Below are 20,154 nucleotides of genomic sequence, written 5' to 3'. Positions count from 1 at the left end.
TTTGTAGGGTAATGGAAGCACATCTACTGTTGTTGTTGGTGGATGAATGCATAGAGGATGGAGAGGCCTCTTTATTTGACCTGCTGCTTTGAATCGATGTGCACTGAAAGAATTAAGCAAATGCTAAATAATTAGCATTGATTTCATTAGTTGCTTGCACCGCTCTCACGTAATTTCATTTTAAATCTGGTCAACTTTTCTTTGCTTATGCAGCAGGATGTGGCTGCAGTAAATAAGTGCCTTTATGAGGGTTTGTGTGTGTGTCTGACTTTATTAAAGTTCTGAGAGTTTGTGTATGTAAATGAGATCTTTATTAATGTGATTGTGTGTTTGTTTATGTGTGTGTGTGTGATCAGTCTACAGAGCATCAGTCAGAGTTTTAAAATGGATTAATTTCTCAGTTCTGGCAGTTCACAGCACATAACAGACAGCGCTTAAAGCAAAGAGGCTTTCTCAAAGAGCAGATCTGACTGACAGCCAAACCTCCATCTTCTCTCTCACGCACACGCTAGCACGCACAAACACAGGATACAATGTTTTGCAACATTGTTTTTATTTTTCAAGAGATGTTGTGCATCTTTTTATTTAATCATCAAAAACATCTCGATGATTAAAACGATGAATCTCTAAGGCATGTTTACTTTCTCAGCAGATAAATCTGAGCTGTACGAGACTTGTAATGTAATCTTTATTAATGAAAATATTTATCATGTTTATGTCTTGGAAATACAAGGTGTCTGGTTATTTTGTGCTACTTCTCTTTGTCAAACACAACAGTGTTGTTTTTCCAAATCAAGATTTACCATAGTAATCACAGTCAGTGTTGAGTAAGTTCCTCAAAAAAGTTATTAATTACTAGTTACTAATTACATCTTCAATCATGTTATTAGATTATTTTACAAATGACTCTCGTCAAAAAGTATTTAAAGGAATATTTAATATTCTTAAAAGAAAAATCCAGATAATTTACTCACCACCATGTCATCCAAAATGTTGATGTCTTTCTTTGTTCAGTCGAGAAGAAATTATGTTTTTTGAGGAAAACATTGCAGGATTTTTCTCATTTTAATGGACTTTAATAGAGCCCAACATTTAATACTTAACTCAACACTTAACAGTTTTTTTCAACAGAGTTTCACAGGACTATAAACGATCCCAAACGAGGCATAAGGGTCTTATCTAGCAAAACGATTGTCATTTTTGACAAGAAAAATAAAAAATATGCACTTTTAAACCACAACTTCTCGTCTAGATCCGGTCGTGATGCGCCAGCGTGACCCCACGCAATACGTCATGATGTCACAGAGGACGAACGCGAAACTCCGCCCCAGTGTTTACAAGTGTGGAGAAAGAGGACCGTTCCTACGTTGTTGTATGTCAACTGATACTAATTAATGTCTTTGTGTCAGTTTATTGTTTACAATGGTCCGCAAATTTGCGTTTTATATATGTAACACGTGACCTCCCGACGTCACTACGCATTTACGTTAGGTCGCGCTGGACCGGACCTAGACGTAAAGTTGTGGTTTAAAAGTGCATATTTTTTATTTTTCTTGTCAAAAATGCCAATCGTTTCGCTAGATAATACTCTTAAGCCTCGTTTGGGATCGTTTATAGTCCTTTGAAACACCGTTGAAAAAAACTGTTGCGTGTTTAGTTAACTGTTAAGTGTTGGGGTCCATTAAAGTCCATTAAAATGAGAAAAATCCTGCAATGTTTTCCTCAAAAAACATAATTTCTTCTCGACTGAACAAAGAAAGACATCAACATTTTGGATGACATGGTGGTGAGTAAATTATCTGGATTTTTCTTTTTAGAAAATGGAATATTCCTTTAATTACTTATGATTAATTACTTTCTAAATCCTGTTTACTAAATGAAAGAAAGATATGGCTCAAATCAATCATATAAAAGTACATCAGTTATTCTGGTCACACTTTATAAGGTCCAATTCTCACTATTAACTAACTATTTGCCTTAATATACTCCTAATTACTAGAGGTCGACCGATAGTTAATTTTACCGATACAGATAATTTAGTTGGCTCCTGCTTGCCGATAACCAATTTATTGACCAATAGTTTTTAAAATGTATTACTGGATAAAAAACAAACATAACTCTCAAAGTGAAACCGTGCTGAAATGTATTAGAAAATTATTAAAACAACAGTAGTGAACCATGAAAATGTGCTAAATGAAATAAATGTATAAGTAAAAATATTTTAATTATATTAATAAGTATTGCAGTAAATACTTCTGTGAAATACTCCCACTGGTAAAATTCTAATGACATAAATGTCTTTTATATATGTAGTCTTGTTCTGTATTTGCATCTATTTGAACATTATCTAATCAAAATACAAAAGATGTATTGCAGTAATGATAAAAAAGAACTGAAACCAGATTTTGAGTTGTCGACAGCTGCATATAATTAGCTTTCTTTGCGTTATTAACTTATGAATAAAAATAACCAGCCAATTATTCCACCAATGAACTATCGGTGCCGATTAATTGGTTTACTCTGCTAATTACTGCTTATCAATACTTAGTGAATTAGTTGTTTAGTTCTTGTAAGTACCGTTCATGAGTTTTTCTGATCAGTTTTCTGATTTCTGACTTTGCTTTTCTTGGTTTTGCTTTAGGAGGTGAAATATTTCCAGTTTCCAGGAGAACTGCTGATGAGGATGTTAAAGATGTTGATTTTGCCGCTGGTTGTATCCAGGTAAGATTTAATCAATAATGCTGTCATAGCACGATATTTATGTTACAGGTACAAAAATGCATAAAGGTTAAACTCATCTACATTTAGATCTTATTTAGACCTTTGTGATATTAAAGGCGGGGTGCATGATACCCGCATAAAAGTGTCTAAAATGGATGGGTTGTGAAATTCCTAAAATTCATAGACGGAGTTTCGGGTGGATAATTAACTCCGTGCGGGCGGGTAGTAGCGCAAATGAAAATATGTGCAATATTTGTATGTCTAAATTACCATTACACGCACAACATATGACATTTGAGGGGTTGTAGGATGTATTTTTCTTGTTATTTTCTTTCATTAATAGGTCTATTTGTGTATAGTTTCATGTTTCATATTTAGGTGCTGATGGCCCAAAACAAAGCAACTTTAGTCTGTTTCATTAGCCCATTCATGATGCTGTTGTGATTTTGAGAGAGGTACAAGATAAAAAATTTAATAAAGCACATTTATTGGAATGATTTGTGCGGGTACGTGTTGGGTAACGGACCAAATATTAACTGGACTGGGCGGGTGCGGATTTAATTTTGATATTATCACGGGTGACAGGTCAGATCTGGTGCTGAACTTTGCGGGTACGGGTGGGCGCGGGTCTCCAAAAATGGACCCGTGCAGGACTCTGGCACATATGGTCACCGTAAGTTTATCAGAGGTTACATTTGTTACGTTTAAAGCCGTTTGTTTAGGTTGTTACTGCTGAAAGCGTCTATACCAGGGGTCTCAAACCTTTTTGTGAGCAAGGGCTGCCACAATGCATAAAACCGATCAGGAGGGCAACTTTTTTGATAGTCTACTCAAAGCTTTTTTGTTTTAATTGTTAATTTTATTTTATTTTACATGTTTGATATGTTTTATTATTGATAAAATGTTATCATACATAATAAACCATATATAAATACATAATAAATAAATATTACAATTGAGTCTATTAAAAAAATTTACTTTGGCGGGCAACTCACAGACTCCATGGGTCAACCTGGTGCCTGCGGGCACCATGTTGGAGACCACTTGTCTAAACAAATCATATAAATCCCTATAGACCTTGATGTGCTATAGCAACTTCAACTTCATTATCATAACACTGTTATTTTATTTGATCTTTCTCTATTTCTCTCTCTCATTATTCTGGCAGCATAGTAAGTTCATAAAGTTAATGTCATATAGTACGTCGCAGATTCATACAGAAGAACTCTTCTAACTTTCTATTTGATAATATGCGGAAGGTTTTAAAGTTCAGACCAAACAGATGTGCATGAATCTAAATATTTTTGTTCCTGCATGTGGGAGCATAAACAGATGTTTGTTGGAAATATGATGGTAAATGAATGTCATATTTTCCTGTTTAATTCTTTAGGGAAGCTTTTACGCATTCCCAACGTCAAATGCCTAATCTGAGCTTTCACTAGCGTGTACGCTTAATCTCCCTCCATCGTTCTTTCAATCACACAGTCGATTTCATGCAATATTTACCAACTCAAAATATCCGCAGGTGATATTATATTAGGCTTGTCTTGGTTCTCCATCCCTTATATTTGATAGACCGAATGGCCAAATGATTAACACTTCTTTGTGTTTTCATCACATCCATCAGAGAAATGATAACTCTCAGTGGTGCTTATTTATTTAGTCTTGAGTGAAATGTTTACTTCTTGTTCAATGACCCTTTACACCCTTGTTTATTAAAGCACCTTCTGTTCAATTCTCTCTGTCCATTCATCATGAGAACTCAATGTTACAGATCACATGCCCGTGTGCTATGAAAAACAGCCAGAAGCGGTAATTTACAGAGTTATCCGGATGTAAAAACATGACAAATAAAGCAGTAATAGGTTCTTTAGTAACCAGTCTGTGACGGGCTCGGTGTCGTGGCCTAAGCTTGGGCTTGTGTGGTAACTGATGTCAGTAAATCTGGCTTCAAATGTTTGGCACTGAAACAAGTCGAAGAAAAACATGCAAATGTGACGCATTTCCATAATCTTCTGACATCCGTCTGCTTGGAAACCAGGGCCAGCGTCAAGGGGGGCATTCGTGGGTTGTACCCCCCCCCAAAGAGGTTGTTGTGCCCCCCTACACAGTTTTTTTATTAATTTAATATATATCAAGAATAATTAAAATAATTAAACATTTATTTCATGACTTTAAATGTAATCAAATGAGGAAAATATAGTTGAGATATGCTTTTTAAAATTAAAATAGCCCATTTTCTCTGATTGGTTGCATTGCGGCATCTCATGCTTCTTTAGCATATTATTGTGACTTGATACTACCAACGTGTTTTTTCGCGGCATTTTATGGATCATGTAAAATATGGATATTAGAACATTTAGAACGAACCAGCTCCGCCTGCTCCATTTAACTTATGCAAACACCTGTTAGCTCAAACTTTAAGGAAGTTTAATGTTCGCACCATTTTTAAAGGTAAGTTAGCGTTGTTTTAATTTACGAAATCTTTGTGAAGTGTGGCTAGACCGTTACCAGCAATTGTGACGTGATTATGGTAATACTGATTAGTTTGTGATCTTCTGCACTTTATACGGGAAATGAGCTGACAGTCTGTACCAGTTGAATGAGTGTGTGCTTGCACTGTATTTGATGTTTTTATGCCTTGTTTTTGCACATTATTGTTTCTGATTGCATGCTTCCCTGTTGAAAGCCGCTTGTCCCCCTGTTAGTTATGGTCTGGTGCCGACTCTAGTGCAAATCACCATTCAGTTCATGAGCCTGTATTTAAAGACATATTAGCTTAAAATTTCTCACAGCTAATTGCAAGATGTTATTTATTATTGTCTTATGTTTTTCCTTTAAACTTTCAAAAGTAAAGGTGCTTCATGATGCTTTATGATGTTTCATTTAACAGTGTAGAAGTTTTTGCTTCCCCAAATAACCATTAAATGGGGGGTTTATAGCTATTTCATGCATTCTGACTTCTTTACATTGTGTCGAATGCACTCCGCCAGTGTTCGTACAAGTTTCGGAAAGATTCAAGAGAGATTCATAGGTAACAATCTTGCTTAATTTCTTTTATGGGCAATTATAGTGCAGGAAGTACAGTGGAAGTCCTTATATGGGCACTTTAACCTGGATAGCACACACCAATCAAGAGATGACATGAAATCAACATCATCAAAGAAGCGTGTTGTTGTTTGTGAGGGAAATTTAAGCTTGTTTAGCTTCCAATGAAACCAGCATTATGGAAACAATGGATATAGTTTGTTTATCCGAGGAAGCGGCGAAGTTGTGCGTGTGTTTGTTTAACACTGGATTTCATTGAAATTGGTGCATATAAAGTATTCGACATGAGCATGTAGTGAATCAGAGAGTTAAGGGCTCATTATAGTTGTGCTTAGGTGCTACGGCGTAGCCGCGACAGCGTCAGTTTTCATTTAAGCTTTTGTGGCATTGTCCACATTTACGTGCAAACACGCGCGCAGACCGCTGGTAGGCAGTATCCACACGTGTAACCACAGTAGCTGCTTGACCGTCAATGAAGAAGAAGCTTGACAAGTTAACCCACAAACGAAGAAGAAACAACAACTTGTTGTGTTTGATTTGAGAAGATCAGCAATGATGGAAGTAAATAAACAGCGACTTTTGTTACAGTTTGAGTTTAATCACTCCTCAACTTGGCTCATCTTTGTTTCACCGTCACAAACGGAAATACCTGACACGGTTTTTTTACCTGACGGGAGGGGTTCTGGTGGACCAATCACAGCGCTTGCAGTCCACGTAGAACTGACGTGCTGTTACAAATTTTGCGAGATGCAGGTCAGGTTATGCACAGGCTACGGATAACCTACGGCAGCTAGAGCTTATGCACGACTATAAATCTGGCTTTATCCAGAGATAGTGGCACAATGTTTTGTGTGTGTTGCCAACTTGTGACTCGTTTCTCCTGCTTTTTTCAGGAACATTCACTAACATTTGCTAGAGCTGATCTGTCTTTTATAAATCTGATAAAACTAAAGACTCTTGTGAGATATTGAGGATGTAATACTACTCTATAGGTACTCAAGATGAGCAGAAACAGCATGTGTTATGGGAGCTTTAAATATTTGCAATGCATTTACAATGATGGTGTTGCCAGCATCATTTATCACGATGATTTTAATGCACTTCTGGTTTGCCTAATTGGAAGAAATTGCACAATAAAACAAAATTTTTGTTTTGAAGTTCAGTGATGCTGTTACTTGGTCTTTGAAGGCTGTAGCAAAAGCAGCATTAGAGTTAAGTTTGATTAATTTCTATGATGAATAAATGAATAATTATTTTACAAAGTCTCTATAAAGAAGATCTCTCTTATTATTTCTAAGTACTACTTATTTTTAATTGTATATTAATCATGTTGTTTTTTCAGTTACATTAATCATTCTTCTTGTAAGAATAGTTTTTATTAAATGTGAATACATTTTGTTCACCCCGTTTGTCTGAACTCACACGTTGCGCTGTTGTGGCAGTCGGGTGGGATTCAGCCTTTGACTGTGAGATGATGATGATGATGAAGATGCACAGGGGTCTTTCATCCCAATATACATTACATACAGAGGAAATTTACTTTTATCTTCCTTTAGTCCATTTAATCTACCAGAAGCATGAAATGATATCTGAAAAGTGATGATTTCATGCAGTGTATATACGCAATTCAATCGCACATTGATTTTTACACAAAAGACGCAAGCTTTTGTACTTCCAGTTTTTGTGTGAAGGTAATTCATTCAATTTTGCTCAAATTGTCAGAGCATATCTCTGTAATTTCTCATCTCAGATGTGCTGGTGCTCATCCTGATTTTACAACAACATTACATTTACAAACATTTCATCTTGAGTCATTCTCCCACGACTATTTCTCTATAGTTATCAAAACACAACTACTGTTTACTATGATATTTATGGGTCACTGAAGACGATTTTACCTATGTGAAATTTAATGGATTGATATGTGTGAGGTTGAAAATATATTTTTTGATGTCGAGCAGAAAGGAAAGCAATTTTTTTCATTTTGATGAAATATTACATTAAAAATCTTTTAATTTATTTATGATATGTTGCATGCACTAATGAATCATGTAATATTTTTAATTGAATTCTGATTAGTGTTTTAAACTCATTTAGAAAGTATGATTGAATCATTGAATGTGATAATAAAAAGCTTAGTGCAAGTTGTATTTAAAGAAAGGCAGCACGAGCATAATGAAAACATTTCAAACAAAGACATAGGGACAGATTTACTAACAGCTTGCGCAGTGGATCATTAGCGCTGAAAAGGTGTGGGCTAGTTATTTTTGCAACTGACTTTATTGCATATGCATTTGATGGAGTTTCCCTTTCAGACACAGCATTTATAAAAGGAGATTATTTAAATGATTCACGCAACGTGATTTACTGATGTTTGCACGTGTGATATTACAGGAATTTGTGCAATTATTTAAAGCAAAATAAAAAGCATATCTTAAATTAATTTGCGCTTGAAATTTCTACAATTGTTGCTGATAGAAGATAGCCTGACGTTGTCGTGCACCCCAAGTTGCCCCTGCATGCCGAGCCAGCTGATAAATTAAACTTTTGTCGAATCCCATAAGAGGAACAGCAAAAACATCTTTCCGATCAACAAATGCCTTGATGGCGTTTCTCTGTTCCTCTTTTAAAATCAATGCGCTGTCGATATCTTCTAGAACAGACTTGATGGCAGAATACTCACATCTCAATTCTCCAGCGGCAGCCGTCTTTGTTGTAAACGGATTCAACACAAGTGCTCTTTGGTGACGTGGTTGAGTACATCACTGTTGATCATCTGTCCATCATCGTATAAAGCCCTTCCTGACAATTTGATTGGTTCTACCAGCTTTGGTTCGAGCATAGTTGCGCCACAACGGAGCGACACCAGACTGAACTTCCCGACCTGAAATGTTGTGGTCGGGGCTAAGTTTAGCTGGCACCCAGGTTAGATAGGAGAGGCATCACAGAGATCAGAGAGAGCGTGTGGTACAAAGCAGATTATTTTTTTAGGAGTCACTAGGAAAAGTCATACAATACAAGGTGGTAGATCTTTTTCCTACTTGGCCCCTAAGCTCTGAAATTATTTACCAAATAATGTTCGAGTATCAGACACAGTCGATCAATTTAAATCTAAACTTAAGACATTCTTCTTTAACAAAGCATCACATAAAATGTCCAGTAAATGTACTTTTCCCGCAGTAGGTATTTTGTCTAGAAAAAAGCACTCACATACCTCATATGGGTAATATACTATTGCCGCAATAGTTAGCCTGTCTGGAACCGAGCTGAATTAAACCACTATAATGTATGAGACTTGCATTACACGCGAACGGCCCCTACGCTAATAGAATTCTGTTTTTGTCTCCCTGTCTCGCCCTCGACCCCGAGGACAATGAGGCAAACAGACCCAGTTCCTGAAGCTGTGAAAGTCATCCCACCACTGATCTACTGGCTGTCCTTCAACGTGATGCCCAGCCGATGCGCGACCAACGACCACCGGCTGAACCAGTTTAATCCGCTTACCAGCTTCCTACCCCTACCGTATCTATCTATATATATATATAAATATATATATATATAAATATATATTAATTCCTCCCAAGGGTTTTTGTCCTTCTAGGAGTTTTTCCCACCGGGTTTTCTCCTAGGGGTTTTTTTCGTCCCAGGGAGAGTCAGCCAACTTTGGCTTAACATAGCACTTTACTGTATACGTTACATTATTAATACGCTCGCTTACATGGTTTATCCTTAGCCGCTATATTCGACTTCTTATACTATCTATTGATTTTCTGCTTTCTCCTCTACTTCTACTCATGTAAAGCTGATTTGCAACAATTAACACTTGTGAAAAGCGCTATATAAATAAAATTGAATTGAATTGAATTAATTTAAAACTTCTAGTTAACCTTCACCTTTGACTCAGAACTAACTTGCACTATTAGATTATATTGGTCATTATGGAAATCAGCTGTTGCGTTATTTAATTTGCGCTTTTTTAGTAAATAACCTGCAGATATTACCACTACCATCTGCGTTTTTTTTTATTGCACTCTTAGGCTTATTTGCCCCCTGGTCCTATGTGTCTATAATTATTGGAATGAATTAAACATCTTGGATGCTGGGAACAAACATTGCAATGATTTAAGCTCCTGTTTCGGACCAAAGCAATCAATCTACTCTTCAAGAATCAATGTTTATACTGTTGAATCTTTCCTCTAAAGATCAATGAGACAAAGAAAGAGGGAGACAGTTTGAAGGGTCCATTATAAATCCATCACTTCATCACTAATTATGGATTACCCATAATGCTTTGAAGGTCACAACCTCAAACAGGCGGATGGACTGCATATATACAGTACATGTAGATGTTGCCGCGTCACACTGACCTAATAACAATGCTAAACATGGATGAGAGCCCTCCATATGTTCTTTAAAAGCCTTCAATTTGAAGAGGAAATGTGTTTAACTGCTGAATACCTGGAAGAAAATTACCCTAGCCATGATCCTGAAGGTATTGTGCATATGGTCACATCTGTTTTTCTCGTACTGGGGACATTATATTGTTATAGTTTTGTAGCTGTAATGTGGAAGCAGATGGAAAGAAAATCATAGATCTGGTGTCCTTGCAGATTTCCATAAGAACAAAATTAGATGTTTAGAAATGTGCTTTTCCCAGTACAAAGGATGGACCGGGAAAAGCCTCTAGGGTACTTCAGGTGGTTGCCATGGTATTTTGATGCAGTCGCTATAGCTAGGGTAGTGAAAGTGCATGCTAAGTGCTGGTCTTGATGCTGACAAAGTATATTTAGTATTCTGGTCTCAACAATATATACAGATTCCTATGGGAACGTTTCAACATGTTATTGTCCACCAGCCAAAAATCATTTTAATTATTCTTTCAAAAGAAAAAAATTAATAAGCCACATTATCTTAAGTTGCATACTTGGGGTTAGTGGTTTGTGAAATACTTGTTTTGTAATAAATTCATATATCAATATTTCATGCAATATATTTAATTTTACCTGTACTACTTTATATTTACTGTTAAGCTGCTTTGCTACAATGGAAAACTTTGAAATGCATTATAGAAATTAAATTAAATTAATAATATCAGTGATGCTTTCAATAGCAAAAGCACCAAAATAATTGCATGGCATTTTCAAAGCCACAGTAAATATCATATACATGATCATATACATATCAATCTAATTGTGAGCTTAAAAAGAGACTCGAAATCTAACAGTAATGCATTTGAAATCATCTGCGATTGCTTTAAATTCAAACCTATGTGATGCAGAGAAAAAGTCATGGGGTGAAAAAGCAATATTTTTGCTTTGACCTTTCCATGTGTGATGTCCTGCTGTCATGAATATGTAATCTCTAGCCTGATGCAACCAGCTGTTCGCCGGTCATTTGGAGGAGAGACTAATCTTTGAGCTTTTTTGTGGATGACTGCTCGTGCTGGAGTGTGATTTAGTTGTGAATGGCATCAGGAATAAAGTAAACATACATATCAAAACGGGTCCCAATAAAAGCAAAGCAGTAATGAATGGGTTTGCTTCAGGTAAGGGGGCGAAGCCCCGTTGGCTGAATGCATTTTGTACTCAGCATAATTAGTGGCTTAGCATCACCAAACACAGGGGAGAGGGGGGCACAACCTAACGCTTTTTGGTTTTGGCTCAATCATTCAAAAAATATTAGAGTTTGATTAATTATATTTTTACACAAGCAACACACACATCTCTGCTACAAATGAACATTTGAAGTTTGTTTCTATTACTTACCATTCTTGGACAATTACACCAAACGTGACAGAAGTGCAAACGTTATAACTTACCCCATAGGTGGGGTTAATTGTAACAGGCGGGGGGTTAGTTGTAACACTTGCTAAAAATTAAGTTTGCAGGCAAATATTTCAATACTATTTTGTCTATATACTCAGCCCAGTCTCACGAAATTTCGTTATATAGTCACGTATTTTTTTGATTCTTTTTTCGTGCTATTATCACGAAATTTCGTGTTTTTCGTGATCGTATAACGAATTCCTGTTTTCGTGTGATTATCACGTATTGGTTACTCAACTGTTTTGTCCCATTTTCTTACCATTGTCGCTTCGGTTTAGGGTTAGATTGACATAAAATGACATCCCTAACCAAACCCAACTCTAACCCCAGGCGACATATAAAAAAATAAATCAGAAAAAATTGTATAAACCAATATATAAAGTGACATTCTAATGCAAGCACCAAATCTAACCCTAAACCGAAGCGACAATGGTTTAAAAATAGGAAAAAGCAGTTGAGTAACCAAGACGTGATAATCACACGAAAACAGGAATTCGTTATACGATCACGAAAAAACACGAAATTTCGTGATAATAGCACGAAAAAAAGAATCAAAAAAATACGTGACTATATCACGAAACTTTGTGAGACTGGGTAGCAGATATACTTGAAGTGGATATTGTTTATATATCTGTCTATAATCCACACTGTATTCAATCATTCAGCCATTTTCTAACAATAGTTAAATTATAAATGAATACAAATGTCTAAATATGCTTGAAAAAGTAGCACAATTATGACAAAACTTTTTTGTATATGTGTAATAATCATACTACAGTTTCAAAATCAAATATAATGAGCATCAAAGTCTGATTTCAGCCATTCATTTCATTATGATTTCAATCTTTAACGTGACCTTATTCAATCAATATTAATGATATGAACAGAAAAAAATTAGACACACGATTTTTGATAAGACAGGCACATTTATTTTGTTGGCAGCCAGCAATCATTCGTGTGTAGCCTATTTAAAACAATGGCAAGAATTATGCTAATGTTAATGGTTTTCATATTGTAAGTGCTGAGGGGTTAGTTGTAACACAGCATAACAATTAACCCCGCTGGGTCAAAATATTTTCAAGCCCATCAAAAAAGTTGTTAAGAGCTGCAGACATATTTCAAAACAATGCTATGTTTTAGTCAACAAGACACTGATTAATATGACATAGCATTGGATTTGGTATCTTACACACCCAACGTAGAAACCGAAAAAATATGATGAAAAAATATATTTACATGCCACCAAAACACTCGTTCATCAGTAACTCTCTGGACAAACATTATAAATTTCCAATAACTTGCGGGAGATCGTCTTTTGGCAGCATGAGAAAATAAAACGATTAATCTAAATGCTCAACCTTGTGCAACAATGTAAACAGTCTGTGTTACAACTATTCCCACATTAGTTTTTGCCCCGTGCACCCCTACTTATGTCAACAACAATCAGCCTATTCTCACGACACAGTGTTAAAAGTCGCGCAATACATACACCAAATTCCAATTTTGCATGCATATGATATACCAGTCCTTCCCTTCACATCTTTTTTTTTTTTTTTTTGAGGCATTGTTTTTTTAGTCTTTTACTATTTTTGCAGCATTATTTTTACCGTTGCGGTTGGATTTAGGATTTGCTTCAGGATGTCATTTAATAGGGTTCCCTTTCAGTCGGTCACTACGACGTCACGTCGTGACCGACGAATTGGGAATCCCTTTCAGTCGGTCACTACGACGTCACGTCGTGACCGACGAATTGGGAACCGCTCCGCGGGTGACCTATCTACTTCGAGAAACTATAAAAACGCCAATGAACTTGGCATGCAGGTATTTGCATAATGACGGCGCCGCCCCGCCAGGTGCGTATATAAGCCGCAGGTGCACAATACCAAATTAGCTTTTATTGCTTCGAAGCCGGCAGACATCTGCTCTCGAGAAGCTTTCTATCTGATCTTCGTAGATCCTGTTCTGGAAGGGAAGAAAATAAGATCTCAGCTTGCTGAAGTTGGTTGGGCAAAGACACCTCAGCGGAGGCTCGCAGTGTTTTTTCTCCACCCTTTCTCTCTCTCTCTGTCTCTTTAATTTAGGACTTGAGTTCGAGTGAGTGCGTTGCCTCTCCCTGTGTGTTTCACCAGCTCGCACAAAAGAGTGATTTCCCTAAAAGAGCAGCACGTTTGAGCTTTGTGTCTTTTTGAAGACAGCCACTCATTCGTGTCACGGTCGGGTCGTCTTTTTAAAGATGGATTTCCGTCCGTGTTCGGTTTCTGGATGCGGTGTGTTCATCGCCCCCCGGGATGGCCACCAGCGTTGTCTTTCGTGTCTGGGGCTCCAGCACGCAGAGGCAGCGTTGCGTGATAGTTCATGCTCCATCTGTGAGGGCATGACTATGGCGGATTTGCGGAGACGGGTGTCGTTTCTCCGGGAACGGCGCCCGCCTTCCAAGTCTGGTGCTGCTAAGAGCGCAGCTACCAGACTTGTGAAGGATGATCTCCGTATAACGGTGCTGGGTCGGTCTGCTGGTTCGTCCAGCAGCTCCCAGCGCCCTGATCCGTTGCCAGCGGAGGTCCCGATGGAGACGAGCGGCCCGTGTTCTACGGTGTCCTCGCGCTCTGTCGAGCCTCCACCCGACGCGATGTCCACCGTAACATCGGAAGGGGGGTTGTCAGCCTCGGACGTCGATCCGGATCCGCTCCCGCCTTCGGGCCAGGTTGCGGCTTCTGTGTTCGACCCCGAGATGGCAGCCATGCTCGCCCGGGCGGCGGAGGCGGTCGGCTTGGAGTGGACTAAACCTCCCCCACCTGAACCGTCCCGCCTCGATGATTGGTTCTTCGGGGGTGCCAGGGCTTTTCAGTCCTCGCCCCCGGTGCCTTTCTTCCCCGAGGTGCATGAAGAGCTGACGCGGTCGTGGAAAACCCCGTTTTCCGCCCGGAACCGACCGTTTCAGCCTTCACCCCTCACCTCTCTCGAGGGTAGAGATGCCAAGGGGTACACTGATATCCCGTCAGTGGAGCGGCCGGTCGCGATGCAGTTGTGTCCGGCCGGTGTCGCTTCCTCCTGGCGGGACCAGCCTACTCTCCCCTCACGGGCCTGTAAGCAGTCTTCGGCGCTGTCCGGTGCTGCTTACAAGGCTTGTGGGGAGGCAGCCTCTGCCCTGCATGCCATGGCATTGCTGCAGGTCCACCAGGCTAAGGCTCTGAGGGACCTGCACGCGGGAGGTCACGACTCGGCGGAGTTCTCTGAACTGCGTGCGGCTACGGATCTGGCGCTCCGTGCGACCAAGGTCACCGCACGCGCCGTCGGGCGTGCGATGTCTACCCTGGTAGTCCAGGAACGCCATCTCTGGCTGTGTCTGGCGGACATGAAGGATGCTGATAAGACCCGGCTCCTGAATGCTCCGGTTTCCCAGACCGGCCTGTTCGGCGAGACGGTCGAGGAGTTTGCCCAGCAATTCTCCGCGGCCAAGAAGCAGACTGAGGCCATCGCTCAGATCATGCCACGTCGGAAGCGTCCTGCGCCTGCCCCGTCCACGTCGGCACCTCAGCCTGCTCCTCGCCGAGGGCGTCCTGCGGCGGCCGCCTCCGTTCCTCCCCGGGGCTCTTCTAAGAAGCGAAGAACCGGTCGTCAGCAGCCCGCCCCGCCCGCTCAGCCCGCTTCAAAGGGTGGAAAAAGAAAATCGAAGCGGCCCTGAGACGGGCGACCTAGAGATGGAGGGGATCGCTCTTCGGGAGATGGTGAAAGCACCACTCCCCCCACCGGAGGAGGGCCGGTTGGGGAATCCTTTGTTTCAATTTTCTGTTCCGCCGACTTTTCAGTCGGCACCCACAATTCCACAAAAAGAGCGAATTCCACTTCCATCTCTAGGTCTTCAGATGAGCGCCGGAGACACGAGCGGGCTCATAACCCCCCCTCGTTCTCCGACTCATCAGAGGAGTACGAGAGCAACGCACGGGCTCATAACCCCATCGCGCTCTCTGACTTCTCAGGGGAAGGAAGACAATCACGGGCTCATAACCCATCGTCTTCCTCCCCCTTCGCCAGAGGGTGCATCGAGTGGCGTGAGGTGTCTTCAGCAGAGCCTCCCTTACTCACCCACCCAGCAGCGGACTCAGGTGAGTGTTATCATGCACAACACTGCTGTCGGTGCGGCCAATACGCACACACCGGCGATCACCTCCGTTGCGCCCGCCGCGGGTACACCGATCGTGCCTTTAGTCCCTCTCGCACGGTGCCTGGGGGCGTGGGAACAGCTTCCCAGCCCGTCGCGTTGGCTTTTACGCACGATTCGTCTCGGCTACGCGATCCAATTTGCCCGGCGTCCCCCCAAATTCTCCGGCGTTCGTTTCACTGCGGTGAGAGCTGCCGATGCGCACGTCCTCCGTGCGGAGATCGCTGTCCTACTGGCGAAGGACGCGATCGAGCCGGTCCCTCCAGCCGAGATGAGGTCTGGGATTTACAGCCCTTACTTTATTGTACCCAAGAAAAGCGGCGGCTTGCGACCGATCCTGGACCTGCGTTCGCTGAACCGTGCACTTCACAGAATGCCGTTCAAGATGCTGACGCCCAAGCGCATATTTCCATGCATTCGTCCAAACGATTGGTTCGCATCCATCGACCTGAAGGACGCGTACTTCCACGTATCGATTCTCCCCCGGCACAGGCCGTTTCTCCGCTTTGCGTTCGAGGGGCGAGCATACCAGTACAAAGTCCTCCCATTCGGGCTCTCTCTGTCTCCCCGTGTATTCACCAAAGTAGTGGAGGGGGCTTTAAAACCCCTGAGAGAGAAAGGTGTGCGCATTCTCGCGTATTTAGACGATTGGCTAATAATAGCTCAAACACGTCAGACGCTGTGCGATCACAGAGATTTAACTCTAAAACACCTCGCTCGTTTGGGTCTTCGGGTCAACTGGGAAAAGAGCAAGCTTTGCCCCGTGCAGAGAATCTCTTTTCTCGGGATGGAACTGGACTCGATCGATTTGACAGCTCGTCTAACAGAAGCGCGTGTACAGTCGATTCTGACTTGCCTGAATACATTCAAGAGCAAGAGCGCGGTCCCGCTGAAACAATTTCAGAAGCTTTTGGGGCATATGGCAGCGACCGCAGCTGTAACTCCGCTCGGACTGCTTCATATGTGACTGCTTCAGCATTGGCTTCACGATCGAGTCCCGAGGAGAGCGTGGCTGCGCGGCATTCACCGTGTTATCATTACACCTGCGTGTCGTCGCACTTTCACTCCGTGGTCAGACCGTGCGTTTCTCCGAGCCGGTGTGCCTCTGAGACAGGTCTCCAGGCATGCAATAGTATGCACAGATGCTTCGGACACGGGGTGGGGGGCCACGTACGATGGGCTTGCGGCTTCGGGGGTCTGGACGGCACCCCAGCTGCATTGGCACATAAATTGCCGAGAAATGTGGGCTGTATATCTTGCGCTCGTCCGTTTCAGCAACGAGTTACAGGGCAAAGATGTATTAGTTCGCACAGACAACACTGCGACCGTGGCGTACATCAATCGTCAAGGCGGTTTACGCTCGCGTCACCTGTCGCATCTCGCCCGTCATCTCCTCACTTGGAGTCAGAAGAATTTGAGGTCTCTTCGTGCCATTTACATCCCGGGCACGCTCAATATAGAGGCGGATGCGCTCTCTCGGGCTGCGCGTCCCGGCGAATGGCGACTCCACCCCATTGCGGTTCAGCAGATTTGGAGACGCTTCGGCAAAGCGCAGATAGATCTGTTTGCTTCCCCAGAGACGACCCATTGTCGCCTGTTCTATTCACTAGCCGACGACTCGCTCGGCGTGGATGCATTGGCACACAGCTGGCCGCGAAACATGCGCAAATACGCGTTCCCTCCGGTGAGCCTCATTGCGCAAACCCTATGCAAAATCCGGGAGGACGAGGAGAGCGTGCTGTTGGTGGCACCGTATTGGACAACCAGGAGTTGGTTTCCAGAACTCTCTCTCCTCGCGACAGCCCCTCCGTGGAAGATTCCCCTGAGGAAGGACCTTCTTTCTCAACAAGAGGGCACATTATGGCACCCGCGCCCCGACCTGTGGAACCTCCATGTGTGGTCTCTGGACGGGGCACGGAGGATTTGAGTGATTTACCGCAAGAGGTATCTAACACTATTGCTGCAGCGCGAGCGCCGTCTACGAGACAGGCTTACGCGCTTAAATGGAACCTGTTTGTCGACTGGTGTTCTTCCCAAAGTGAAAACCCCCGAGAATGCCCGATTAGTGTTGTGCTTTTATATCTCCAGCGTCGTTTGGAGAATAGGCTGTCACCATCCACTATTAAAGTCGATATCGCTGCGATATCAGCTCACCATTCACCCGTAAACGGTAGAACAGTGGGTCAGCACGACCTGGTCATTAGATTTCTCAGAGGCGCTCGAAGACTGAATCCTTCGCGTCCTCCCTCTATTCCTCCTTGGGACCTGTCCTTGGTGCTGAAATCACTCCAGGAAGCCCCATTTGAGCCTCTGCATAGTGTGAGTGTTAAATTTCTTACTATGAAAACATTAACTCTCCTTGCTTTGGCTTCTGTTAAGAGGATAGGGGATGTTCATGCATTTTCGGTCGACGAATCGTGCCTTCAGTTCGGGCCGGCTGCATCCAGCGTAACACTGAGACCCCGGCCCGGCTTTGTGCCCAAAGTTCCCACCACTCCTTTCAGAGATCAAGTGGTGAACCTCCAAGCGCTGCCTTTGGAGGAGGCAGACCCAGCCACGGCTTTGTTATGCCCTGTTCGTGCACTACGTGTGTATATAGACAGGACGCAAAGCTTTAGGACCTCAGATCAGCTCTTTGTTTGTTACGGTGGTCAGCAGAAAGGAAAAGCTGTCACCAAGCAGAGGATGTCCCATTGGATTGTGGATACTATAGCCCTTGCATATCAAAAGCAGAATGTGCCTTGTCCGTTTAATTTACGTGCCCACTCTACACGCAGTGTGGCATCATCTTGGGCACTGGCTCGCGGTTCCTCGCTAACAGATATTTGTAGAGCTGCAGGCTGGGCGACACCTAATACGTTCACAAGATTCTATAGTGTTCGTGTCGAACCGGTTTCCACTCGGGTTCTTTCTACTAACTAGTTAAGAATGCCGAGGGTCGGCTCGTGTGTCGGCTTGGAGCCTCTTTTTTGGTGCTGCACATCTGCACCAATATGGAAGGCCATCGGGGCAAAAACGTCTAAAAAACTGTTTTTGCCTCTCCTCCAGCGCCCTGATAGCTGGTGTTGCGGAGCATACGCTGTCAACCTATCACTGATGTATTCTCTGTAAACCTGTGTAGGCTAGGCGTCCACATTTGTCCCCTACGTGGGGTTCATTTGTGTGTATACTCCGTGGGGTACTAATCCTCCACGTTTTCCTTAGCAGAGCCTGCTCTGCATCTCTCTGCATACTATGTTTTGTTCAGAGACTTTTTATGAGCAACCTTCGGTTGTTTCATATTTTTATGTCATCCATTCAACCTTCTTAGGGGATGGCTTCCGCAGTGTTCTAGCTCCGCTCAGTTTAGACGCTTCCCCAGTTCGCTGCTTCACTATCGTGGGTTAAGGAACAGGTAGTGACCGGCCTTCTGCATTTCGCCTTAGGTTCCGCCCCCTATGTGGAGGGCGGAGGGCTTTTACAGACACTGGAAGGGTTCAGCTGCAGTGGCGTTTTGGTAGGGATTCCCAATTCGTCGGTCACGACGTGACGTCGTAGTGACCGACTGAAAGGGAACGTCTCGGTTACGTATGTAACCCTCGTTCCCTGAAGGAAGGGAACGGAGACGTCACGTCCCGTCGCCACAGTTTGCTGTTCCATTGCTGTTTTTCAGGCCGGGCACTGTTGCTCGGCTTCTCAGCAATAATATAGCTAATTTGGTATTGTGCACCTGCGGCTTATATACGCACCTGGCGGGGCGGCGCCGGCATTATGCAAATACCTGCATGCCAAGTTCATTGGCGTTTTTATAGTTTCTCGAAGTAGATAGGTCACCCGCGGAGCGGTTCCCAATTCGTCGGTCACGACGTGACGTCGTAGTGACCGACTGAAAGGGATTCCCAATTCGTCGGTCACGACGTGACGTCTCCGTTCCCTTCCTTCAGGGAACGAGGGTTACATACGTAACCGAGACGTTCTCCATGTTTTTGTCTATTTTTAAACCATTGTTGCTTGTGTTTTTGGGTTAGAACTTATTTTTTGTTGCATAAAATGACATCCAAACCCCAATTCTAATCCCAACTCCAAGCCACAATGGTTTAATAAAATAGATGAAAACATGGAAAACCCTATATATTAAATGATATCCTAAAGCAAATCCCAAATCTAACCCCAACTCCAAGCCACAATGGTTTAAAAATAGACAAAAACATGGAAAATCCTCTATAATAGATGATATCCTAAAGCAAATCCCAAATCAAAGCCCAATTCCAAGTAACAATGGTTTAAAAATAGACAAAAAAATGGAAAATCCTCTATATTAAATAATATTCTAAAACAAATCCCAAATCAAACCCCAATTCCAAATGACAATGGTTTAAAAAACTGAAAAAATTAAGAAACCAATGCGCTGTATTAAGTGAA

At 42.2% G+C, this 20,154-nt stretch overlaps 1 protein-coding gene across 1 annotated transcript in view; it reads left to right on the top strand.

Annotated features, from left to right (window-relative positions):
* slc1a7b (solute carrier family 1 member 7b) overlaps window positions 1–20,154 on the top strand; it is a 49,557-nt gene that overhangs the window by 9,696 nt on the left and 19,707 nt on the right. The window contains exon 2 of the mRNA XM_065269083.1: window positions 2,642–2,721. Coding sequence (XP_065125155.1) covers window positions 2,642–2,721 — 80 coding nt within the window. The remainder of the gene's footprint in view (window positions 1–2,641; window positions 2,722–20,154) is intronic.

The sequence above is a fragment of the Paramisgurnus dabryanus genome, chromosome 21, assembly GCF_030506205.2.
Source record: "Paramisgurnus dabryanus chromosome 21, PD_genome_1.1, whole genome shotgun sequence".
Classification (NCBI taxonomy): domain Eukaryota; kingdom Metazoa; phylum Chordata; class Actinopteri; order Cypriniformes; family Cobitidae; genus Paramisgurnus; species Paramisgurnus dabryanus.
The sequence above is the reverse complement of the archived record's forward strand: the minus strand, read 5'-3'. Positions and strand labels throughout refer to the sequence as shown.